Source organism: Haliotis rufescens, unplaced genomic scaffold (assembly GCF_023055435.1).
Source record: "Haliotis rufescens isolate VD_foot unplaced genomic scaffold, xgHalRufe1.0.p SCAF_8, whole genome shotgun sequence".
NCBI lineage: Eukaryota > Metazoa > Mollusca > Gastropoda > Lepetellida > Haliotidae > Haliotis > Haliotis rufescens.
In genome coordinates this window covers 52,600,696-52,628,669 of record NW_025964372.1, presented here as the reverse complement: position 1 = coordinate 52,628,669, position 27,974 = coordinate 52,600,696, and the positions used below count along the sequence as shown (strand labels likewise).

The 27,974-nt window shown below is 42.4% G+C and overlaps 1 protein-coding gene across 2 annotated transcripts in view; it reads right to left on the bottom strand.

Annotated features, from left to right (window-relative positions):
• The window catches only part of LOC124145607 (carboxyl-terminal PDZ ligand of neuronal nitric oxide synthase protein-like), a 220,329-nt gene that overhangs the window by 77,898 nt on the left and 114,457 nt on the right, over positions 1-27,974 (bottom strand). For both annotated transcript variants that reach the window (XM_048389687.1, XM_048389688.1), the window contains exon 3: positions 11,013-11,105. In XM_048389687.1, the coding sequence (XP_048245644.1) occupies positions 11,013-11,105 (93 nt within the window). The remainder of the gene's footprint in view (positions 1-11,012; positions 11,106-27,974) is intronic.

Here is a 27,974-nt window from a genome sequence, read left to right as displayed (position 1 = left end):
AAACAGCCCCTGTTTATTTCCTCATTAAATGACCAGCAGAGAGGGAGTGAGATACAGATTGAAATCCTTAACTACGAAAGTTCCGAGCAAATAAAAGACTTTGCAATAACAGGAAGAGAAAATGGTTTCCAATAAGGGAAATGGTTACATTTTATCACCAGTCTGGCCAATGCGAATTTTGTGTCGCAATATTTGCACAAGCAGGACCACATTACCAAGGCAGGTCGTTCAATTTACCAAATGAAGAACTGCGTGACACTCTGACTGGTCAAACTCAGAGCACTTGTATACAGCATTAGTTGCAGCTATTTACGTTCATGTGTCAATAGTTTTGTGGACAAATCATCTCACTCTCATGGATAATGTCGAACTTTCAAGTACGAAAAAATATTTAAATACAAAGTACAATACCTAATTTATACTGTAAAAACCATGTCAAAGTGCCTGTTTCAATGCTTAATCTGAACAGTCTTTTCATTTGAACAGTAAAATTTGCACAAAATGTTCCATATTTATTCAGTATTAATTAGATTTAGATTTAAATATGGCTTCTGATTTTGCAGGGTTAAGACTACATCCAGAACATAAGGGCAGTCTCAAAGCATGATGCATAACAGAGAAAGAGTGTGGTTTTAATGCTGATATTGGCAATAACCCAACATTCTAAAATGAATTTAGAAATTCAATTCTGATTGGTCAGTCAAAGGTATCAAATCCCAAAATAACCACCTCTGACTGAAACAGATGATTTGACAGACACATCACCACAGAAGCTGATAAAAGTTCTTTCTCAGTCATTGTAGGTGGGCATTCAAATAATATGTGGGGTGGTTGGGTAGTCTAGTGGTTAAAGCGTTCGCTCGTCACGCCGAAGACCCCGGTTCGATTCCCGACATGGGTACAATGTGTGAAGCCCATTTCTGGTGTCCGCCGCCGTGATATTGCTGGAATATTGCTAAAAGCGGCGTAAAACCATATTCACTCACTCACTCAAATAATATGTACATTTACAGGTTCTAAAATGCAGAGTGGCAGTCAATCATTACATTTTGGGTGGAAAACACTGCAGAAATTAACAAAAAGAATGTAAGTCAAGTTTTGGTGACAACAGAGAGCTTGAAATTGGGTGCTAGTGGCTGTGACATCACATATTTTGGTCATGAGCGATGTCACGCCACATCCTCTTCATCACAAAGGATGCTGTGACTACCAAGTAATGTGTGCAGTTTACAACTGGCCTGAGGGCTCTCCACTTGATGAGCTGTGCTGCACACTGCCAGTGTCTGTCCATATACAGCGCCGTGCTATGTTCAAAGGCTGTTATCAGTGTTGCCTTAATTCAAATTTACAACCTCCTCCCACCTATTCACTCAGAAGCTTCGCTGACACCATCGAGTCGTATATAATTGTGTCATGATAGCACGGAGATAAACATATCTCTCGACCAGTAACATAGCTCCACATTGAAAACAGCTCGTTGATTCCTAATTCTCAGCTCCCTGAGAAGTATTTATTTTCATCCAGACCCTGTTTCACGTTTGCACTTTTCTATATTTCAGAGGTGCTAGGACAGTAGCTAAACTGTTTGCTTGTCACACCATAGGCCAGATTCAAGTCCCCACAAAGGACTACAGTTTCTGGAAAATTGGTGAAAATGACGTAAAACCAAACTCGCTCACCACTGACTCTTCTGCTATGAACGTATTGTCCCAATCAACTGTGCACCAATTTCAGTCATAATTCTACCAGTGTAACACAATATAAAGAAGTAAATACGAAATGGATAACCTGAAAAATGTCCTTCCTAATACACTTTTGATATGCCCCCTGCTTCAATACATCAAATATTGAAAATTAGACATGGCTCATGAAATCATGAACTTAGGGCTAATTATTTCCCCTGCAGCAGGCACATGGTTATTCACTGAGCTGTTGTAGCAATACTTTCTTTCAGCAAGGACACCTGCACTCAGCTAATAATCATCACCTAATTCCAACCTAAAACAGTTTTCTGCAATTTCTAATTTGAGAAAAAAAATTTTTTTCATCAACAGTGTTGACAGGTGCGCACATATCCCACAATGCAGCTTGGTCAGAGAGATTAAACTACACATTGTCGGTGTGTTTGGGTGAGTGTTCTTTGTTCTGTCAGCTCAAACGTGACATCATTGGTCTTGATTCCATCATGGAACTGCCAGGACATCTGAACATTTACAAGAGAACCTACAGACCTGCATATGGATTAAGCTTCTCAGCCCTCTAAGTAGCGACCAGTTTGGTGGCCAAATGCGAATTAAATCTTTGATTGGCAACCTAAAAGCAAACATAACTGGCAACAATATCTGTTAACAATAACTGTTGGCTCCTAAAAACTTAGGTTTGGCTCCTAAAATCTTCATGTCAAGAGGCACTAGGCTTCCTGACAGAAAAGGGGCTGCCTCTACAAAACACATGCCTTGAATTATGATGATGTGTTTTGTGCTTCTAAAACCGTCTGATCTACCCACAACGAGAAATAAGAGACCAGCGAAACCACCACCTCATCTGTTTCATGTTTAGATCTATGCATATAGAGTCAGTGACAAAACACTCCCCACAAGACTGTGTGACAGGAGTGAGTGAGTGAGTGGTTTTACGCCGCTTTTAGCAATATTCCAGCAATATCACGGCGGGGGACACCAGAAATGGTCTTCACACATTGTACCCATGTCGGGAATCGAACCCGGGTCTTCGGAGTGACGAGCGATTGCTTTAACCACTAGGCTACCCGACCGCCCCCTGTGTGACAGGAGGGATGACTTCAACTTTCCAATAGTCAACTTTCCCTTCATGTCCAGCAACATTCCTACAGCTCCAGCCTTTGGTGCTTATTTTTCACACTTTCCAGGTACAATCAAGCATGCTCTTTCTACAAAGATTTCAAAGAAAATTATACGACATGTTCAAAAGTTGCTTAAGGTAAAGACATTCAAGGCCTCAGTAAAGCTTTCAAAAAGATTTAAGGTACTGGTCACCGACCAATTATCTCGGGCTGGGACGGGTAACTTGGGTACCCGGGTCGGGTGGATACTGAGTAGGACCCGGGTACCCACAGGACTACCCGGACCGTGGTTAGTCACGTGATATACTGTTTAATGACAAAAATTATCTAGAACTCTGTGGTTACACTCCAAGTCACTAATGTTCGCATTTCTTTCTGACTATGCACCCGTTCCTTCTGATCAGAGACCATATACCGATATATATATGGTATCGGTATATGGTCTCTGTTCTGACTTTTCATATGGTTGAATGAGGATATAACTTAAGTCAACTTCAGTGTATGCATGACCAGATTGTTTAATATATGTTTCTGAATACGTTTTGCAAGTGTTGTGGTAAAACAATTCCCAATCAGACATTTTGTATCTCTTGAGACCTACAGTGGTTACCCGGGTAGGGTCGGGTAATAGGGGGATGGGTACCCGGGTAGTAAATTTGGACTCGTCCAAGCCCTTCAATTATCGCCATTTTTTTCATGTTACATATTCCCTGTACTAAGTTGACTGTACCAACAACTTTTATATTTGGGAAACTAGGAGCAAATGCGCTTATTTCTGTCCATGGAATAAGATTCAATTGATTTCGGTTATAATGCTACGATAGGGAATTGAACTTTCCCAACGCCTTACTGTACCAGTTATCGCCATCGTCTTAACAGCATGTGCCAATTGATCACCCTCACTCACCCACCCAAACCCACTCACTCACTCACTCACTGGCACAGGGAAATAAGCTCAGCTTGAGTGTGTGTAAAGACTTCAAATCATTTTTTCTAAAACAATCTTTGTGATTCCCCAACTAAGGACATTTGAATCAGAACCCTCACAAAACAGAATTATTTAGGAGATGCTTAAATGGATGAGACCCCACTTCAGCCCTGCTCCCTGCCAACATGGTGACTTGGAAATATCCCAGCAGCCCTCAACATCGGCCTTGTTGTTCCGTGCGTATTAATGTCCTCAGGATGAAGCATGGGAGAATGTCACAACAATGTCTCTACCTTCCTAAAGAAGTGGCACAATAACATTACTTCAGCATGAACAAGCACATTTGTCATTTAATGAAAATCGACAAGTCTGAAAAATGTTATCTCAAAGGAAATTAAACTTGCCGTTGTAAAGATTCCACTTCAACATTTGAAATTTCCTTATAAATTGATTGAGTACAATGACAGGGACAGGATCATACACATTGCCGCAGGGCATATAGGCTGTATTGACACATGTGTATATATGTGTAGTGTAGGGCATATAGGCTGTATTGACATATGTGTATATATGTGTAGTGTAGGGCATATAGGCTGTATTGATCTACATGTGTATATATGTGTAGTGTAGGGCATATAGACTGTATTGACACATGTGTATATATGTGTAGTGTAGGGCATATAGGCTGTATTGACATATGTGTATATATGTGTTGTGTAGGGCATATAGGCTGTATTGACACATGTGTATATATGTGTAGTGTAGGGCATATAGGCTGTATTGACATATGTGTATATATGTGTAGTGTAGGGCATATAGGCTGTATTGACATATGTGTATATATGTGTAGTGTAGGGCATATAGGCTGTATTGACATATGTGTATATATGTGTAGTGTAGGGCATATAGGCTGTATTGACATATGTGTATATATGTGTTGTGTAGGGCATATAGGCTGTATTGACATATGTGTATATATGTGTTGTGTAGGGCATATAGGCTGTATTGACACATGTGTATATATGTGTTGTGTAGGGCATATAGGCTGTATGTGTTGTGTAGGGCATATAGACTGTATTGACCTACATGTGTATATGTGTAGTGTAGGGCATATAGACTGTATTGACCTATATGTATATATGTGTTGTGTAGGGCATATAGGCTGTATTGACCTACATGTGTATATGTGTAGTGTAGGGCATATAGACTGTATTGACCTATGTGTATACAGTGATCCCTCGCTATTGCGCTACCAATGGGGTCCAAATAATTGGTGGGCGTTATAGACGATGAGCCGTTTAACCGAGGCCGAGGCAGGGGAGCGCGCTCGGCAAATCTCAAATCATCAATAGGCCTATGTGTTTATCTCATGTCACGTCAAAATAGTATATATTTTTATGGACCTAGATCTACCTGTAATATCATTCATTTATTAAATCTGTCATATTTCACAATGTCTGAAATACGTATTCCATTCTAATTTATCATTTTTTATCAATAAATTAAAACATTATTCACTATTTCCCGCGATGTTATTGAAAATAAAATTCTCGGACACACATTTCGACAACGGGTCCGCATCGAACATGTCAAAGAGCAAAATAAAGACTATTTTAAGCAAATCTTTAAATATATTATACAAAGTGATAAATAAAATCAACAAAAATATATCTAAAAGTAATCAAACTTACATCTAAGTTATTATTTCCATCGTTTCGTGCGATCGCGTGTAATGTAAGTCAAATGACATCTCGGCTTTCGTCGCCTTGAATTCTCGGCTCGGACACAACGTTTAATGCAAAAATATATGCATGAAAAATCTTTGTCACAGCTCGTAACCTAGCACGATACATTCGCAAAGTTCCATATTTTTAATATATATCGTGATTTCCTGCTTAAAACGTTCAGAATAACACGATTTAACAAAAAATCTTTCGCTAACTTCTGAAATTTATCAAACACGAGCTTTGTATCACAGCTTGATTGGCTGCCTGAGGTCACGTGCTCAAAATTGACCAATCACGAAACTTGTAGCAGATTTCGGCAAGAAAGCGTCATTAGAAACAAATTTTAATCCAATGAAATCGCTTGTTATAACAACGGGGAAAAAAACAGGCGATGTTACGAAAGCGCGATTACGAAATGAATGACCGCCGTGTTGTGACAGCAACTACATGTGTGTGACAGTTTAGCCTTAAATTGGATTGCCCACTAATTAAGAATATAAACTTCACTTGTGGTTCTCTTTTATTGCATGCATGCGCTTCTAAGATCAAAGGATGTATAGTGTGAAAAGTTAACTAGTAGAACAATCGTATTTCCGGGACCTGCCGCGGATGTTTTCAAACAGATTATTAGAACTCCATTCAGCGATAAACCGTTGATTATGCAATGAGAAGCGTTATGTGCAAATAAACAACGAACAACAATACAATCATGTCTGTGTAAAACTCTCAGTATTAAAAGTGTACATAAATTTTGGGAGCCATGCGTTACCGCGCGTAATAACCGAAGTAGCGCTTTATCGAAGAGCGCAATAGCGAGCGATCACTGTATATGTGTTGTGTAGGGCATATAGGCTGTATTGACCTACATGTATATATGTGTTGTGTAGGGCATATAGGCTGTATTGACATATGTGTATATATGTGTAGTGTAGGGCATATAGGCTGTATGTGTTGTGTAGGGCATATAGGCTGTATTGACATATGTGTATATATGTGTAGTGTAGGGCATATAGACTGTATTGACATATGTGTATATATGTGTTGTGTAGGGCATATAGACTGTATTGACATATGTGTATATATGTGTTGTGTAGGGCATATAGACTGTATTGACATATGTGTATATATGTGTTGTGTAGGGCATATAGGCTGTATGTGTAGTGTAGGGCATAGAGACTGTATTGACCTACATGTATATATGTGTTGTGTAGGGCATATAGCTGTATTGAACTACATGTATATATGTGTAGTGTAGGGCATATAGCTGTATTGACCTACATGTATATATGTGTAGTGTAGGGCATATAGCTGTATTGACCTACATGTATATATGTGTAGTGTAGGGCATATAGCTGTATTGACCTACATGTGTATATATGTGTAGTGTAGGGCATATAGGCTGTATTGACCTACATGTATATATGTGTAGTGTAGGGCATATAGCTGTATTGACCTACATGTGTATATATGTGTAGTGTAGGGCATATAGCTGTATTGACCTACATGTATATATGTGTAGTGTAGGGCATATAGCTGTATTGACCTACATGTGTATATATGTGTAGTGTAGGGCATATAGGCTGTATTGACCTACATGTGTATATATGTGTAGTGTAGGGCATATAGGCTGTATGTGTAGTGTAGGGCATATAGGCTGTATTGACCTACATGTATATATGTGTAGTGTAGGGCATATAGGCTATATGTGTAGTGTAGGGCATATAGGCTATACTGACCTATATGTATATATGTGTAGTGTAGGGCATATAGGCTGTATTGATCTACATGTGTATATGTGTTGTGTAGGGCATATAGGCTGTATTGACCTACATGTATATATGTGTAGTGTAGGGCATATAGGCTATATGTGTAGTGTAGGGCATATAGGCTATACTGACCTATATGTATATATGTGTAGTGTAGGGCATATAGGCTGTATTGATCTACATGTGTATATGTGTTGTGTAGGGCATATAGGCTGTATTGACATATGTGTATATATGTGTAGTGTAGGGCATATAGGCTGTATTGATCTACATGTGTATATGTGTTGTGTAGGGCATATAGGCTGTATTGACATATGTGTATATATGTGTTGTGTAGGGCATATAGGCTGTATTGACACATGTGTATATATGTGTAGTGTAGGGCATATAGGCTGTATTGACATATGTGTATATATGTGTAGTGTAGGGCATATAGGCTGTATGTGTAGTGTAGGGCATATAGGCTGTATTGACATATGTGTATATATGTGTAGTGTAGGGCATATAGGCTGTATTGACACATGTGTATATATGTGTAGTGTAGGGCATATAGGCTGTATTGACATATGTGTATATATGTGTAGTGTAGGGCATATAGGCTGTATTGACATATGTGTATATATGTGTAGTGTAGGGCATATAGGCTGTATTGATCTACATGTGTATATGTGTTGTGTAGGGCATATAGGCTGTATTGACATATGTGTATATATGTGTTGTGTAGGGCATATAGGCTGTATTGACACATGTGTATATATGTGTAGTGTAGGGCATATAGGCTGTATTGACATATGTGTATATATGTGTAGTGTAGGGCATATAGGCTGTATGTGTAGTGTAGGGCATATAGGCTGTATTGACATATGTGTATATATGTGTAGTGTAGGGCATATAGGCTGTATTGACACATGTGTATATATGTGTAGTGTAGGGCATATAGGCTGTATTGACACATGTGTATATATGTGTAGTGTAGGGCATATAGGCTGTATTGACATATGTGTATATATGTGTAGTGTAGGGCATATAGGCTGTATGTGTAGTGTAGGGCATATAGGCTGTATTGACATATGTGTATATATGTGTTGTGTAGGGCATATAGACTGTATTGACATATGTGTATATATGTGTAGTGTAGGGCATATAGGCTGTATTGACACATGTGTATATATGTGTAGTGTAGGGCATATAGGCTGTATTGACATATGTGTATATATGTGTAGTGTAGGGCATATAGGCTGTATGTGTAGTGTAGGGCATATAGGCTGTATTGACATATGTGTATATATGTGTTGTGTAGGGCATATAGGCTGTATTGACATACATGTGTCTATGTGTAGTGTAGGGCATATAGACTGTATTGACCTACAATATATATGTGTAGTGTAGGGCATATAGGCTGTATTGACATACATGTGTATATGTGTAGTGTAGGGCATATAGACTGTATTGACCTAAATGTATATATGTGTAGAGTAGGGCATATAGCTGTATTGACCTACATGTGTCTATGTGTAGTGTAGGGCATATAGCTGTATTGACAAACATGTGTATATGTGTAGTGTAGGGCATATAGACTGTATTGATCTACATGTGTCTATGTGTAGTGTATTCTGCTCTTCATGAAGCTGGTTTACCATGCTGCAATGTGTGTCACATTTGAACATACTCCCTGCATCTTTAAATGTAGTGAACACAAGTTGGCAGATGATAAAACAAAAGCATGTGGGTTTTTTTTAAAATTACAAAAATACTTTTGTAATGTTTGCAGTTCTGTAAACCGATTTGCAAAAAGTATCACCTCTATATAGTGAGGAAACATGGACACACAGTTGTAGAAAGTTGGGAAGTTGAACGAGTTCAGTCGATGGATGCCATTACGGAGGCATTACAGCCGCAGGTGAGACGGACCGGTTGAGGAACTGACACACAAAATCAGCAGCTAATGTGCATGTTCTGGAGAACACTGTGTGAATAGTGTCGACGTAGTCCCTGCCTGTGTTACAGCCGGTGCTGACAAACTCCTGCACTCAGCTCACCCAACACAAAACAATTTCCACTACTTCACATTCTTATGGTGCTGAAGCTGAATAACACAACTCTCAGCACGTGCTTCGGTGAATTTTAAAGAAGTTAAAGAACCCAAGATTTCGGAAACCAAATCAATGAATTCCCAATTACGTTCAATGAAAGCAACACACACATAGAAAGGACGTCGAGCTTGATTTAGTATCCCAGCAGTTTGCCCGACAGATTACCCAGCCATGCTTTGATCCCTCGATATGCGATAATTCCATTTTACGATTATTTCAACTGAACCGTGAATATTAGATCATTTCTAAGGAGGGCTGGCTACAGGTGGCTTGAATGCCTTCAGTCTCACAACAAGCTCTCTTCTGAACATAGCTAACGACCCGTGGAATATCGCGCAGCGCATGGAGTGCTGGTGCTTACCGGCTGCTCTACATGCTGGCATGATCAGTGAGATGGTCCAGAAGCCATTACCAGGGATTACCACAGACTCAGAGCAACCCTAAGTGAGAAGATTAAAACATGGAGGTGGTGTCTGACGTCTTAAGAGTCACAAAAGAGTTTCCAATATGAGCTTAAGGATCAGTTAGCTATTATCGAGAAGTCTGCGTATCAACACTGTGTGACCTCAAGAGTGATGAGGATCTGGAGATGCCTGGAGAAGAGCCTGGCACATGCTGATTGGCATTTGAACTCACATTATGGTGATGTCAAGTCGCAAGAGGGCCACAGGTGGCCCAGCTGACGAAGCCACCACAATTTGCTGTGCAGTGTTGCTTCCTTAGCTTGACCAGAGGATGTGCTAATCAAAGACTCGAAGCCTAGATTCCCCATGAGCATGATGGTTGGTTTGTCAGTGCATTATGACTGCTGTGGGTTTCACCATCTGTCTCCCCGGTGCAACAACTAACCCACCACACATGTACGCGAACCTACTCCACTGCAACAAGTGAAAGACTGACTGCTGAACATTTCAGCCAGCATTCTTTGATTATTCATCATGATGAACACAAGAAGTAAGATGGGGGAAGAAGACAAGACATGAGTGAGTGAGTGAGTGAGTGAGTGAGTGAGTGAGTGAGTGAGTGAGTGAGTGAGTGAGTGAGTGAGTGAGTGAGTGAGTGAGTGAGTGAGTGAGTGAGTGGGTGGGTGGGTGGGTGGGTGGGTGGGTGGGTGGGTGGGTGGGTGGGTGGGTGAGTGAGTGAGTGAGTGAGTGAGTGAGTGAGTGAGTGGGTGGGTGGGTGGGTGGGTGGGTGGGTGGGTGGGTGGGTGAGTGAGTGAGTGAGTGAGTGAGTGAGTGAGTGAGTGAGTGTACAAATTTACGCCGCTTTTAGCAATATTCAGGCAGGGGACACCAGAACACACATTGTACAGATGTGGGGAATCGAACCCAGGTCTTCGGCACGACAAGTCAATGCCTTAACCACTAGGCTACCCCAACCCGTGAAAGCTTGAAACTGTGGGCAAAAAATATCTTAATCAGAAATTATGTTCAAACTGCAGGTGTGAAGAAGAAAAAGACCCTACCAAAAAACAGTCGTGAAACATAAGATTTGAAAACGTATAGATCATATGACTCGACTCATAAACCTATGGACCTTGCTACTATCAGGTTGAACATTTCAAATTAAGTTTTTTTCCCAAAGCCTCCAGTCAGAGTCTCCACTGTTGTCCTAACCTTCAGCAGATTTCTTTACTGGGCTCATAGTGGACTGCAAACATGGAAAATGATAACTTACTTTTTTCTTTTTCCTCATCAGCACTTTGACTCCATCTGTCGAGACAGTGATCACCACTTTCTTCTTCTTGATCGCTTTGGCTTTGAATTCATACTGAAACAAACGAACAATAATCAATATACATTCTGTCAAAAACATCACAGGAATATCTGCTAACACCATTTGTTTGTTTGTTGTTTGACGCCGCACTCAGCAATATTCCAGGTATATGACGGCGGTCTATAAATAATCGAGTCTGGACCAGACAATCCAGTGATTGACATCATCAACATCCTGTTAGTCGTTTCTTACGACAGGCGTAGTCGTCTCTTACGACAAGCGTAGTCGTCTCTGCAACCACTGTCACGGCGTGATCTGAGGCATGGCTTCCACCATGTAGCAGCACTACAATGTATACTCAGTAAAAATGTAAATGTGCTGCATATCAAGTTCAATAACAAAAAATGTATTCTGAAATCAAATATTTTCAATGTATTCATGAAGACATCTCGACTTTAAGGTCGTGATTCCCAATTTGCATGTGCATGTGTTCATGCACAGTACACAACTGGGTGTTGCTTGTTTTTTTTGGAGTTTGATACTTATACTCGTTTTTTAAATGTGAACAGCACACAATGTTTGTTTAGCTATCAGGTGCTCATCAAAAGACATTTGTTTAACTGTAAATAACGCTTACGCAATGCCATGGCACACTGAAAATCAATGTCTACATGACATGGGTATGGCGCAAAATGAGGCTGAAAGAGATTTTAACATTCATCGAAACATATCATTTTTTGTTTGGAGACATTATCTTGTGTCTATGTGTAAGAGCTTGTATTGTGATGTAGAATGTGTTTGAGGGGGGCCATGAGCACCAGGGTCAAGATTGGAACACTCCAAGATGTCAGTTGAATGACTCCTCAAAACTAAAGAGAACCTGTCATGTCCTGTCTCACAAGAGGATTTTCCACTTTTTCTTCTTCTTTTTTTTGTTTGTTTATTGTTTAATGCTGCACTCAGCAATATTCCAGCTATATGACGGCGGTCTGTAAATAATCGAGTCTGGACCAGACAATCCAGTGATTGACATCATGAGTATCGATCAATGCAAATGGGATACGATGACATGCATCAACCAAATCAGCGAGCCTGACTACCCGATCCTGTTAGTCGCCTCTTACTAAAAGCATAGTCGCCTTATACAGCAAGCAATGGTTGCTGAAGACCTATTTTACTCAAGATCTTCACGGGTCATTAAGATTTCTCATACTGACATTTAGTTCCACGTTTGATGATGCTGTGGACATGTGAAGGTTCTACACTCTATGGGGGTATCTACTGTCAATTGGGGGTATCTACTGTCTATTGGGGGTATCTACTGTCAATTGGGGGTATACAGCAAGGTCTCAATACAATACGTATCACGATACATAGGTCACGATACGATACGTATTGTGATACACATATTTACAGCAAATCACATGGAAACGTCTCGACAATAAATATTTCAGAACAGGTTCAAAAGAAAAAGCTAGCTGTAGACACATGTTCGAAGCAGCATTCTTAGTAGTGAACTTGAAACACTAATTACAACACATTTTGCAGATCTAACTTACAAAAACGCCAGGGGTCATTAAATAAGTAATTTACTTCAGCAAGGGTATCGTCTTGTATTGATACAGAAAAAAATGTATCATGTATCATATCGTCGCATGAAAACGTGCAATGCACCGGTGCACTGATGTATTGTTTCACCGCTACTGACTACACTGCCCATACATAACAATTCCACAAATGAATATTAGCGTATTTTTCGGAAAGTATGAAATTATGAAAGGATGCATGATTCCAGCTCAGGTGAACATCGAGTTCTCCCCAGTTCCTTCCAACGACAATTAGATGACTTCTCTAGCCCCTAGAGACCCAAACCTCCCATGGCAATTTCTCCATCAGTTAATAAACTGCACAAAAAAACCTGGTATGGAATCATTTAGAAATGCCCTGTTTCCTCCCAAATTACTAATAATGTATTGAATAGTGCTTATTTCACTGAACCAAAAACACAGCCATGGCCTTCAGGAAAGTAGTATTTCAAACCATGGCCTTCAGGAAAGTAGTATTTCAAACCATGGCCTTCAGGAAAGTAGTATTTCAAGCCAATTGGCCTTCAGGAAAGTAGTATTTCAAGCCAGGGACTGCAGCATGCAGACCAGGAAGTGCTTCTAGGTTTTCAAGGACTTGTGGGTAATTGGTCTTGTTCAATGTCTGCCCCATGGCATTATGGGAACATGTTCATGAATTGTACGTCATTAGCGGTGGACATTATTCAGATAGTAATTGGGTTAAGTGGTAATATTTTTTGCCTTCTTATCAAATTGTTTCTTTCTTATTTGATTAACAAGAAATTGGAAAATATTGTTATGAAGAACTCTGTAAATAATCTGTAAGTTAATCAGCACTGAGGCACAGAGGATCCTATTGGCCAAGAGACGTCGTGTTTGTGTCGGTCGCGTTTCTCGCTCTGGCTAACTAGGCACAAGTATTGCAACATTGAAGTAATAGACTGTAGGAATGGAAATGTGTTAGATACAGTTCCGAATACCTGGGCCAGTTGTTTGCAAATATGTCAAATCTGGACTAGCTCTGATTATGGCTGTCAACATGGTCTGGTTGACATCAGTTGCCTAGAGGTTAAACGACAAAAGCAGCACAAAACCATACTCACTCACTCACTCACTCACTCACTACATGCAACTTGGATTGTGTAATATGTCCTCCCATGTTTGAAGTTGACGGGGGGGGGGACGGGTCAGGGCGGGTCAGGGCGGGACAGGGATGGGACGGGACAGGACAGAAAGTCATGTTGGAGTGTTCATCAGCTCGCTGAATGAGTGTGACTGTTATGTAACAGAGCCATACAGCTCACTGACAGAACCCACTCCATACATCTTGTAACTCTCACCTTTCTGTAAAATCCTTCTATTTGATTTAAGACATCAAAGGCTTAAGGCTTAATAAGTCTGTTCAATGACATTAATTTTAAAGCTGTCAACACCAACGTGTTCTTTGATCATGTGGTCCCTTCAAGGTCAGTGTGACCTTGAAAAGACATGCATCAATTCATGTCCCAATCTTTTATTTTCTTTCTTTACGAGTTTCAAGTCCGATAAAACATGGATGATTATTTGATCTTATTGAAATTGCCATGTGATATAACAATCTCCACTCAATATGGGATTTTATGATTCGCTCCGTAATGTAAAGAAAGTTTTTTTTAGCTTTTGATGGATCATTTTTCTATGAGAGCCCTTCAATAACCCAGTTAATGTTGCCGTTATACCATAAGGGAAATTAGCCTTCCTTGTTATACCATGGGAAATATGTCCTTGTTATACTATGGGAGATATGGCCTTGCTAGAACATGGGGAGAATGGCCTTACACCATAGGGAATATGGCCTCGTTATACTATGGGGAATATGGCCTTGTTATATCATGGGGAATATGGCCTTGTCATCATCAGGACAGACAATAGTAGGTACTAAACCCTTTATCAGCCAGATGAATTACCCTGTCAGAAACCTTCAAACTAATTCTGTAATCATCGAACATTTCTGTTGTGATAACACACAGATGATAACACACTTGTCCTGCAGAGACTGTGTAAGTAAGAGAGGGTGTTTTATGTCCAGTATTGGTACTGTGCAAGGCGGCTGTCCAGTATTGGTACTGTGCAAGGCGGCTGTCCAGTATTGGTACTGTGCAAGGCAGCTGTCCAGTATTGGTACTGTGCAAGGCGGCTGTCCAGTATTGGTACTGTGCAAGGCAGCTGTCCAGTATTGGTACTGTGCAAGGCGGCTGTCCAGTATTGGTACTGTGCAAGGCAGCTGTCCAGTATTGGTACTGTGCAAGGCGGCCGTCCAATATTGGTACTGTGCAAGGCGGCTGTCCAGTATTGGTACTGTGCAAGGCGGCTGTCCAGTATTGGTACTGTGCAAGGCGGCTGTCCAGTATTGGTACTGTGCAAGGCGGCTGTCCAGTATTGGTACTGTGCAAGGCAGCTGTCCAGTATTGGTACTGTGCAAGGCGGCTGTCCAGTATTGGTACTGTGCAAGGCGGCTGCCAGTATTGGTACTGTGCAAGGCAGCTGTCCAGTATTGGTACTGTGCAAGGCGGCTGCCAGTATTGGTACTGTGCAAGGCGGCTGCCAGTATTGGTACTGTGCAAGGCAGCTGTCCAGTATTGGCACTGTGCAAGGCGGCTGTCCAGTATTGGTACTGTGCAAGGCAGCTGTCCAGTATTGGTACTGTGCAAGGCAGCTGTCCAGTATTGGTACTGTGCAAGGCGGCTGTCTCGTACTGGCAGTTGTTGGGGCCTATCTGAAAACTAATTGTCAACTTTCCTAAACTTTCCCAATAAAGTGCCGAGTTAATCAGCCTGGGTGTTGAGTTTAATATCCTCAGGTCCTCATGCTTGAACTGCGAGAAAATCAAAGATTTCAGTCCAATAATGGCCAGAGTCCTGCAGAGTTGCAAGATATATTTTCCCCGTAAAAGCTGTTGATGAGATAAAACCATTCCTTGATTGGGGTTTATTTTCAGGTGTAGACGTTGCTGTTGATCTGGAAACATTGTGTAGTGGGCCGTGCTTGATAAAGTGACATGCTGCCTGTTTAGGGGGGAGTCGAAGTGAGAAGTGAGAGCAGACGACAGTCAGCTTGCTCTTCCTCCTGCATGGCTACATATATCTCTCTGGTCAAATCACGACTAACACATTGAATGTGTGACGCATTGTGACTGTCCAGTGAGATTGGGACTCAAGCTGTGCACATCATCATCACATCAATTAAAGTTTTCCACAGACTTGACTTGCTCTACCTTCGAGGAGGGTTAATGTGACGGGATATTTTGTCAATTTGTATTCCCATCAAAGCTTGAGAGGGTTAACGCATCAAGTGATACTTTTCACATTAGTTTGCTGACAAATAGCATAAAATTCTAATCGCCACCAAGCAAAGGACGTCCATTTCCATATTCACCCCCGTCTCCATTCCAAATTTCACTAATGGTGCTAATTTGTCAAATCTGGTGGTGATTTTATGGATTTTCCGAGGTCCAAAAGCTAATGACTGGTCCCGCTGTGGGGGTACGGTCATATCCTGCCATCTCGCTGAGTGGACTGTGTTCATACTCACACCATCGATTTGTCCACGAGGGAACATTTTGGGGTTGTTTACGAGCAGGTCCCATTCAGGGCAGTGATTGGAGAATCACGATGGAAAAGATGCTTCGTTAAGTACCTCTTACGAAAATTACTTGTTGAATTATGGCGTTCAGGCTCGCAAAGTCAAGAGCCCAGGGAATCCGGCAGAAATGTGAAAATATGGCTGCTTTTGACCACAAATTTGACAGACTTTGGTCGTAAAACTCAGCTTATCTGCCCACAGACAATGACCATAAGCTGAGCCAGCGATGGCCTGGGTGATTGTCTGCATGCACTGTTAGTGTAGACGGATTGTTGTGTAACGCACAGGGATATTAGCTCTGCCGCCATATTACACACAGGAACATCATCTTTGTCATACATGGCTATTCTCAGCAGAAAATTGGCTTTGCTGGTTGGTGAGCTGTATGGCTTTATTACAGACGGGTTGCTAAGTGGGCTTGATGACAGACAGCAGGCTTGACAGCAGGCTTGACTGATGGAGCTTGTGGTCCAGTGTCCTGGTGCTGGTGTCTCCTTGTGGGGGATTAGGTATCACAGATGTTATGCCATGTTGATCATGTGTCTAATGTTGTCGGGTTAAATTGCCTGGATATGGTTTCTGATGAGACGGTGAAGTGTGACAGAATGTGTTGTTTGATTGATATTCTTATGTCTGTTTATAACTGTCCATGTGTCATGTTATAGTTCCTGTATTTGTCCGGCCCCTCAAATACAGTCTGACCTTTTGAGGACAGTTCCCTCCAGGCCCAGCGTTTAACCCCACAAACATAAGGACAGACCACGTCCTCCTCCAAGGCCAGCATTTGACCCCACAAACCTAAGGACAGTTCATGTCCTCCTCCAAGACCAGCGATTGACCCCACAAACCTAAGGACAGTTCATGTCCTCCTCCAAGGCCAGTTTATGTCCTCCTCCAAGGCCAGCAATTGACCCCCACAAACCTAAGGACAGTTCATGTCCTCCTCCAAGACCAGTGTTTGACCCAACAAACCTAAGGACAGTTCATGTCCTCCTCCAAGGCCAGCATTTGACCCCCATAAACCTAAGGCCAGTTCATGTCTTCCTCCAAGGCCAGTTTATGTCCTCCTCCAAGGCCAGCAATTGACCCCCACAAACCTAAGGACAGTTCATGTCCTCCTCCAAGACCAGTGTTTGACCCAACAAACCTAAGGACAGTTCATGTCCTCCTCCAAGGCCAGCGTTTGACCCCACAAACCTAAGGACAGTTCATGTCCTCCTCTAAGGCCAGCGTTTGACCCCACAAACCTAAGGACAGTTCAAGTCCTCCTCCAAGACCAGTGTTTGACCCCACAAACCTAGGGAGTTTGACAACGGGCATCAGCTGGCAGAACACACACACTAAGAAGGACCAACGTATGTGCAGCTCAGGAGATTTTGAGAAGATTTTGTCAGCTATTCCCAGTATTTGTATTCCAAGGTGAAGATCTATAGGTCTAGACCTCGGATGATTGGATGATGTTATTCCATCATTTGCAATTGTTCAGAGACATTTCAAACACTGAGAAACCCCTTCAGTTATATTCCAGAAAACATTCTGGCTTATTACCATACCCTTCAACTCCAGCATCTGGTTGTGTTATTACTTGCAACCAAATAAATTCTATTTTTGCAGAATCTTCATAAGGAGGATTTCATGTGGAATATTTATGTATTTCTGTCTGGGGGAGCAGATTAATCACATTCAGAACAATTTGTCGAACATAAGGCGAGTATAATTTAATTATTTCTTCTCAAAACTAAAAACTAAGCTCTATATGTATCACCATGTTGTGACCACTACACTGCTGTCCTGTGCGGCTGCTACAGTGCTTTCCTGTGTGACCACTACAGTGCTGACCACCACAGTGCTGTCCTGTGTGACTGACCACTACAGTGTTGTCCTGTGTGGCTGACCACTACAGTGCTGTCCTGTGTGGCTGACCACTACAGTGTTGTCCTGTATGACTGACCACTACAGTGTTGTCCTGTGTGGCTGACCACTACAGTGTTGTCCTGTGTGGCTGACCACCACAGTGCTGTCCTGTGTGGCTGACCACTACAGTGCTGTCCTGTGTGGCTGACCACCACAGTGCTGTCCTGTGTGGCTGACCACTACAGTGTTGTCCTGTGTGACCACTACAGTGTTGTCCTGTGTGGCTGACCACTACAGTGTTGTCCTGTGTGGCTGACCACTACAGTGTTGTCCTGTGTGACCACTACAGTGTTGTCCTGTGTGACCACTACAGTGCTGACCACCACAGTGCTGTCCTGTGTGGCTGACCACTACAGTGTTGTCCTGTGTGGCTGACCACCACAGTGCTGTCCTGTGTGGCTGACCACTACAGTGTTGTCCTGTGTGACTGACCACTACAGTGCTGTCCTGTGTGGCTGACCACTACAGTGCTGTCCTGTGTGGCTGACCACTACAGTGTTGTCCTGTATGACTGACCACTACAGTGCTGTCCTGTATGACTGACCACCACAGTGCTGTCCTGTGTGGCTGACCACTACAGTGCTGTCCTGTATGACTGACCACCACAGTGCTGTCCTGTGTGACCACCACAGTGCTGTCCTGTGTGACCACTACAGTGTTGTCCTGTGTGGCTGACCACTACAGTGTTGTCCTGTGTGACTGACCACCACAGTGCTGTCCTGTGTGACTGACCACTACAGTGTTGTCCTGTGTGGCTGACCACTACAGTGTTGTCCTGTGTGGCTGACCACTACAGTGTTGTCCTGTATGACTGACCACTACAGTGCTGTCCTGTGTGGCTGACCACTACAGTGTTGTCCTGTATGACTGACCACCACAGTGCTGTCCTGTGTGGCTGACCACTACAGTGCTGACCACCACAGTGCTGTCCTGTGTGACTGACCACTACAGTGTTGTCCTGTGTGACTGACCACCACAGTGCTGTCCTGTGTGACTGACCACTACAGTGCTGTCCTGTGTGGCTGACCACTACAGTGTTGTCCTGTATGACTGACCACCACAGTGCTGTCCTGTGTGACCACCACAGTGCTGTCCTGTGTGGCTGACCACTACAGTGCTGTCCTGTGTGGCTGACCACTACAGTGTTGTCCTGTATGACTGACCACCACAGTGTTGTCCTGTGTGACTGACCACCACAGTGCTGTCCTGTGTGACTGACCACTACAGTGTTGTCCTGTGTGGCTGACCACTACAGTGTTGTCCTGTGTGGCTGACCACTACAGTGCTGTCCTGTGTGGCTGACCACTACAGTGCTGTCCTGTGTGGCTGACCACTACAGTGTTGTCCTGTGTGGCTGACCACCACAGTGCTGTCCTGTGTGGCTGACCACTACAGTGCTGACCACCACAGTGCAGTCCTGTGTGACTGACCACTACAGTGTTGTCCTGTATGACTGACCACTACAGTGTTGTCCTGTATGACTGACCACTACAGTGTTGTCCTGTGTGGCTGACCACTACAGTGTTGTCCTGTGTGACCACTACAGTGTTGTCCTGTGTGACTGACCACTACAGTGCTGTCCTGTGTGACTGACCACCACAGTGCTGTCCTGTGTGGCTGACCACTACAGTGCTGACCACCACAGTGCTGTCCTGTGTGACCACTACAGTGCTGTCCTGTGTGACTGACCACTACAGTGTTGTCCTGTGTGACCACTACAGTGTTGTCCTGTGTGACCACTACAGTGTTGTCCTGTGTGGCTGACCACTACAGTGTTGTCCTGTGTGGCTGACCACTACAGTGTTGTCCTGTGTGGCTGACCACTACAGTGTTGTCCTGTGTGACTGACCACCACAGTGTTGTCCTGTATGACTGACCACTACAGTGTTGTCCTGTGTGACTGACCACCACAGTGCTGTCCTGTGTGACTGACCACCACAGTGTTGTCCTGTATGACTGACCACTACAGTGTTGTCCTGTGTGACTGACCACTACAGTGCTGTCCTGTGTGACCACTACAGTGCTGTCCTGTGTGACTACTACAGTTCTGTTCTGTGTGACCACTACAGTGCTGTCCTGTGTGACCACTACAGTGTTGTCCTGTGTGACTACTACAGTGTTGTCCTGTGTGACCACTACAGTGTTGTCCTGTGTGACCACTACAGTGCTGTCCTGGGTGACCAAGACTCCTCCTTTTCAGGATTGAGTTCTTGTAGTTTTGTTTTTTTAAATGGTATCTATCTGCTTTATGTGTAGACTTGCTGGGGCTGTGTGAATAAACATGATCGAGATGTCAGTGAAGCTGTACATATGGAGATGGATTTGACTTTATTACGAGCATTTAGCTCCAAATTCCTGATTTCCATTAGTATTCTGACTTAATATGTCTTTGATATAGGCATTCTGGAGTACTTATTATCATTTGTAGTAGTAGACGTAGTGGTAGTAGCAGTAGTAGTAGTAGTAGTAGTAGTAGTAGTAGTAGTAGCAGCTGTAGCAGCAGCAGCAGCAGCAGTAGTAGTATGTAACACAAGAAATCTGATGATCACGGCTTCCTGTTTCCATGAAGGAGACATGTAAGTAAAGAAGACTTCTATTAAATGGTTGATTTCTCCCCTGTATGAATATCAAGTATGCTTTCACAACAAAACAATTCTTTGAAGGTTTCTTTGCCAGGAATGAAATGAGAGACTGGCGCCAGTGTTTCCCAACTTGGAAGCAAAACAAGACACCCCAACAGTCCACATCGCTGGAGTGGCCGACTCTGTGGTACCAACAGCTTCCTGCTATACTCATCTCGATACAGGACTGTTGTACCAACTGCCTCCTGCTATACTCATCTCGATACAGGACTGTTGTACCAACTGCTTCCTGCTATACTCATCTCAATACAGGACTGTTATACCAACTGCTTCCTGCTATACTCATCTCGATACAGGACTGTTGTACCAACTGCTTCCTGCTATACTCATCTCGATACAGGACTGTTGTACCAACTGCTTCCTGCTATACTCATCTCGATACAGGACTGTTGTACCAACTGCTTCCTGCTATACTCATCTCGATACAGGACTGTTGTACCAACTGCTTCCTGCTATACTCATCTCGATACACGATTGTTGTACCAACTGCTTCCTGCTATACTCATCTCGATACAGGACTGTTGTACCAACTGCTTCCTGCTATACTCATCTCGATACAGGACTGTTGTACCAACTGCTTTCTGCTATACTCATCTCGATACAGAATTGTTAGATGATGGGGAGAAACATTTCCTACATGTCAAGAAAAAGAAATGTTTAAAGCATGGATTTTTTCAAATATGAAATTTGTCTCAAATGTTTTTCCGGAAGCTGTTCACAAACCTGACTTAAATAACTCACCATGAAATGAGTCATGTGCAATGGAGACTTCCTGTGCATTGATACCGACAGATGGCACTAAAATGAATATGCACTTGCTCTCATTTGATGTACTCACATCACACTATTTGATGTGATCTTGTTCTACTTCTAATAATCTACTAAATCTATTCAAACCTATACTGAGGCTGCTTGTGTTAGCAGTGACGGTGAGCTTCCAATTTTTAGGGACGGGTATTGAAAGCATAAAGTTTATAACAATATTTTGTAATGCACAAGGTCTTATTGCAATACATATCACGATATATTGTTTAATTCTCATTTCTTAATTCAGAAGCAATCTGATACATTGAGGTATGAATGGAACAAAACAAGTGAGTGAGTGAGTGAGTGAGTGAGTGAGTGAGTGAGTGAGTGAGTGAGTGAGTTGCATTTAACGCTGCTTTTAACATTATTCCAGTTATATCGCGGCGTGTCAGCTTAATGTGGGAGGAAAGCCCGAAGTGATGCAGGTTTAAGACGTTTACCACTTCGGTGAAACCCACGAGCACGGGTAAGGTGCTGACAAACCTAGAAACATAATCGGGACGAACCGGGATTCAAACCCACTACCATAGGTTTCTGGCGTGCCCAAGGGACGTAACTCTGCACAGCCCCCGGAACAAAACAAGATGCTGGTACAACAGTGTTTACTCATTCAAAACATATGCAGCCATCTTGGGGCCAGCTGTATGTCTTACACTCAAGACACTGGTTATTACTGTTTACGAACTAAAATAGTTGCAAGAAAGATTTCAGATGATAATTAGAATCCCATCTTCATGTCTTTTACTGTCAACACTCATTGGCCTCGGAGTCTTAAACGCTTATTCACTTGTGTTGATACAAGTGAGTGAGTGAGTGAGTGAGTGAGTGAGTGAGTGAGTGAGTGAGTGAGTGAGTGAGTGAGTGAGTGAATGAGTGAGTGAGTATGGTTTTACACCACTTTTAGCAATATTCCAGCAATATCACAGCGGGGAACACCAGAAATGGGCTTCACACATTGTACACATGTCGGGATTCAAACCCAGGTCTTCGACGTGACAAGCGAACGCTTTATCCACGAGGCTACCCGACCGCCAAATACAAATGACATCAAGTGACACTCAGGTAGAATGCTCTGTGTCTACACTGATGTATACACATACATAACGCTCAGGTAGAATGCTCTGTGTCTACACTGATGTAAACACATACATAACACTCAGTCCGTGACACGTACAGATACTAAGCTATTTCATTCTGTAATACAACAGAGGAATACAAGATGTGATGTGATGTTTATGTACTTATACTGTATGGATTAATACCAGAGTGCTCACAAAGCATATTTACTTTCGTAAAAGCACCATGATATCGACACAATATTCTTGAAAGTTGTATGAAAGGGTTAGACCTTGCAGTACTGCAGTCTTGTCAACAAAACTTGACTGTGTGCAGAATGATCCCCTTGAAGCAAGAACTGACTAATCCCGATTCCCAGGGAATTACTGGATGGGAAACACTGCATCCTATATGTCTTCAATCAATAACTGACTCAAAATATACAGAGTTCATCCACTGGGATATCTGTAGTTATACACATGTTTTGGAATGAATGCTATTATTTCATAAATTGGTTCCACTTATAATTAAATTGTGTAATTAATACAAAATACAATATAGGCTTGTCTCAGTTGGTGAACTCACTATCTACTTGTAACTCCCAACTACTGAGCAGGAACCACGATGTTGTAGAGTGAGGTATTCAAAGCTTCACATTTCTCTCAGACCCCCATTTTGAAGCTTTGGTCCGCCTATGTTTACCGGGAACCCTAAAACTAAAGGCATTGAGTCCCCTGGATACCCAAAGTAAACAACTGAGGTAAATTCTTGGCCCATTGTCTATACATGATATATGTCCAGACATCAGTAATTAAGCGTCACTGTCTTCATGGAACGTTATTCCACGTTGTATTGTCTGTGTATGATGTACTATTTATTCCATGTCCCTTGACTATCATGCTGTAATCCCCTCCCACACACAATGCTTCGTATTCCTGGAGTGTTATTGCATATGTTGCACGACACTGAGGAATCGGCAGCACCGTATCGCCTGACTAAGGGCAATACAAAAGAGGCACTCAAAGACAATATGCACTTCAATACTAATGTCGGTATTGCATGGGAGGACGGTTCCCATCACAACAGATGCAGTTATGCCATGGGAGGCTGCAGTTAGTCAGGACGGGGTGGACGAGGGTCACAGAATGGCAGGAAACAGTATCCTGACAAAGTGGAACAGAGCGGGGCTTGAAGTTTATTGTCTCCCTCCAGAACCTGTTACAGAGCTGGGTATCCTAGCAACATGAGATGCTTGTTTGTTTGTTAATGCCGCACTCAGCAGTATTCCAGCTGTATGACGGCGGTCTGTAAATAATCGAGTTTGGACCAGACAATCCAGTGATTGATATCACAAGCATCGACCACTCAATTGGGATACAATGACATGCATCAACAAAGTCAGCGAGTCTGACCACCCGATCCTGTTAGTCGCCTCTTACGACAAGCACAGGTTGTTGAAGACCAATTGTAACCCGGATCTTCACGGGTCAACATGAAATGGCTTACATCATCACGGTGGACAAGCTCAAAGTAAGTGAGTGAGTTGGGTTTATCAATGCCTAATTGAACGAACAGTAGCACCAGATGATACCAGCAAAAGAACATGACACTCCTGCATACTTAAAGGAAGCCATCAAGCAGTAACCAAAGACGGGAAGACCTAAACTAACATGTGACCTAACTATGTAACAATACAAAATCCCTTTTATGTTTTCAGTGTTGTAACCACCATTTATGACCCAGCAATGCTAAAAATAGCCTGATCGTGTATGCCTCATTCTGGGGGTTAAGTAGTTTTGGGAATAAGCCCTCAATGGCTTAAGGAACTGTATTCAAACAAACTTGACTTTGAAAAAAGAAAAATTACCAACTGAATATTACGCCTTTGGCCTGGAATTGTGGGAGCATGACGTCTCTGCTTCAACACACTGCTGTGAATGCTGGAGTTTTACACAATAGAATATTTATGGTATTTTGTGTTTTGAGTCCAGGCCTCCAGTGATGGATGTAGTACCGTGACGTTCGCACCATCATGTCTATGCCTCACAGTTAGTTTCACAACTCCTCTCCTTAGAGAACCTGTTAGTTGTTATTTATTTTTCCATTATAAATTCTTCAGCAAGAGTCTTGAACTGAAAGAACTGAATTTAAATTGAACATTGACTTCTTGAGTTGTACAAATGAAGCGACACTTGTAGAGTAATGGCTGCGTCATGGCTGGTCCATAGCCACAGAAGAGTGGTGGAATGTTGCAGTGGGGGCTCCAGACCCAAGTTGATATTCCTCATCACTATTAGCCAGACTGTACTTCATGTGTTACCATTCTCTTGTGCAAACAATCCTGTAAGGGAAGTAGGGGAAAACAAGGCAAATGACGCATCAAATTGTTTTTATTCTTCAAAATGTATTCTGAACAACTGCCATGCGAGCGGTGTTTGAAGCTCGACCCGTCAGTCACAGTTTAATCTATTGTACACTTGTGAATACTTAATTTCACATCCAGTGAAACAAACCATTTTGAGGGACTTGTGAAGCTATCTTTAAATAATGGCCGACATAGTGTTAATAGGATGGAACTGACATAGTGTTGATTGGGTGGAACAGACATAGTGTTGATTGGGTGGAACCGACATAGTGTTGATAGGGTGGAACCGACATAGTGTTGATAGGGTGGAACAGACATAGTGTTGATAGGACGGAACCGCCATAGTGTTGATAGGGTGGAACCGACATAGTGTTGATAGGGTGGAACCGACATAGTGTTGATTGGGTGGAACCGACATAGTGTTGATAGGACGGAACCGACATAGTGTTGATAGGGTGGAACCGACATAGTGTTGATAGGGTGGAACCGACATAGTGTTGATAGGGTGGAACCGACATAGTGTTGATAGGGTGGAACCGACATAGTGTTGATTGGGTGGAACCGCTATGTGGAGGCTTCAATGATCATGAGACAGGGTGTCACGGAAACTGCACTCAAATATCAGTGTTAAATAAATGACCAAAACCTTAAATGAAGAAACAACAATACAACATAAAAAAAATAACAAGACATCTTGTCAAGAAAAAAACAATATGGTCTGTGATATCAGCTACAGACCATACTATTTATAAAGTAAAGTTGAGCAGGTTTATCTTCAGACAGAATTATTCCACACTGGACTGGACTTAGACTGGATGATTCAATCATAATCTCAGACAGAAGCAGATATAGATCAAAATCGACCTTGCAGAGAACATTATAGTTACGAAACATCAAGATATTTGATGAATATTTCAGCCATATAATGTCGGTCAGACAACTAATCTTGTATTGCTGCAAATAAACCACATAAATGTATCACTGCTCTAATTGTGATCTGTTGTGCATACTACTTTAAGAACAATCATCCGTCTTGTGCATGATACCCACTCTGCTGCCGACCAGTGATAACTGTCCTGATCGACTGCTACTTCCCTAAAAACTGATTAGCAATCTTCTGAAATGACAACACTTGTCTTGCCTTACTGAGCATACTACCATCATGTGATGTTATCGAAGTAATCGTATCACATCCTGTTAAACTCACATAAAACAGGGAATTGTGATAAACACGGAGCCTAATCTGCTGGTACGTTTCCTCGTAATTTAGTCAAATGATGGAACAACCTGCTGTTTTCCTGTAAACTGATATCTAGTAATGAGCCTTAGATCTACAACTGTGTCTAGCATGTAAGCTGATGTATGAACTTGATACACGCGAGCAACACCAAACTGTGCAGCGATATACAACACTACACGTGCATGTGACAATGGTCGGTGTGTAATTAACGAGCAAGGTTGTCAGGCTCTGTACCTCTGTCGGACATGCACAGTCCTGGGTGCCACTGTACAAAGTGATCTTAGTGCTAAGGTGATTGTAACTCCCATACCTTAACATAGACTTAAGACAATCGTAGCGCTGAGGTTGTTTTACAACGGCACCTTGCAGTGTCTATGGACCATGACATAACGGAGTGTGTGGATAACTTGCTGATTATTGCGACTGGTCACTATCACCTCTATTTGCAGGTTTGACACAGATGAACACAAACTGCAATAAACATGATGAAATATATTGCGTCTTAAAGGAGCCTTACACTCTGCATACACGCAGGACAAGCTGACTGTTATCATACATACAGGTGAGCAAGTGAATGATTGGGTGGTGAGTGAGTGAGTGGGAGGACTGTGGTTGAGTGCAATTGTGTGAGTGAGCAATTGAGTAATTGAGTGAGTGAGTGAGTGAGTGGGTGTTGAGTGAGTGAGTGAATGGATGGTCTGTGGTTGAGTGCACATGGGTGAGTACAAGAGTGAGTGATTGAGTGGGTGAGTGAGTGAGTGGGTGAGTGAGTGAGCAAGAAAGAGTGAGTGAGTGAGTGAGTGAGTGAGTGAGTGAGTGAGTGAGTGGTGAGGTTTCACACCTTTTGAAGAGTATATTTCAGTACTTCCTTTGTCACTGCATGTACTGGAGAGCCTGAGATTCAGGTTGGGGTATATGAAGCTGATTAGATGAGTAGCAGTGCTGTAGCCAACTGGCCCATCCAAGCCAATATCTTGTGTGGTCCCGTCTGTGGATGCGGGATTGACCAGAAGTCCTTGGATCTCAGTTCGGATCCCCCTGGTGTCTCAGGTACGCCACAATTCAATCAGGACATAGGATGTAGACACAAGCCGACCTGTATAGGTTGCCGTGACGACTACAACTATCCATTCCCAGCATGAAGTTCAGCATAGATCTCACTGTGGCAACACGAACCTGATATTTCAAGGATATGACACAAAGCCCAACTCCAACGGAGAATCCTTTTCTATCAGAATTGATCTCTCAACTTACATGATCGCAACACATGTGATTTGTTAGCTGGTTAAACGTCAGGGACCGGTGTATTGGACTACCATCATCGACAACATCTGGCCAACATTGACAGACTGATGAATTGTGGGTTAAAAACAGGGAATGTGAAATGGACGTATCTAAATGTAGAGTGTGATACAGTGAAGATTGATGGGCCCTGTTTACATTAACACACAATACTGAATCACATCTGAAACCCATTAAGGCTGAAGTAGAATTTCCCCCCACAGAAACAGTTTGGAAATTATTCTTAATGTGGTTTGACAGATATTTCTGATGTTTGATGATGTCGAGACAATTTGTGGCAGAATCCTAATGAAACCAATTACAATCTTATGTTGTGTTTAATTAGGACATTACCTGATAATATCAGTGGTTCCTCCATTCAGGTGTGTGCAGGTGTGTGCAGGTGTGACAAGTTCACGTAGTCAACGTAGT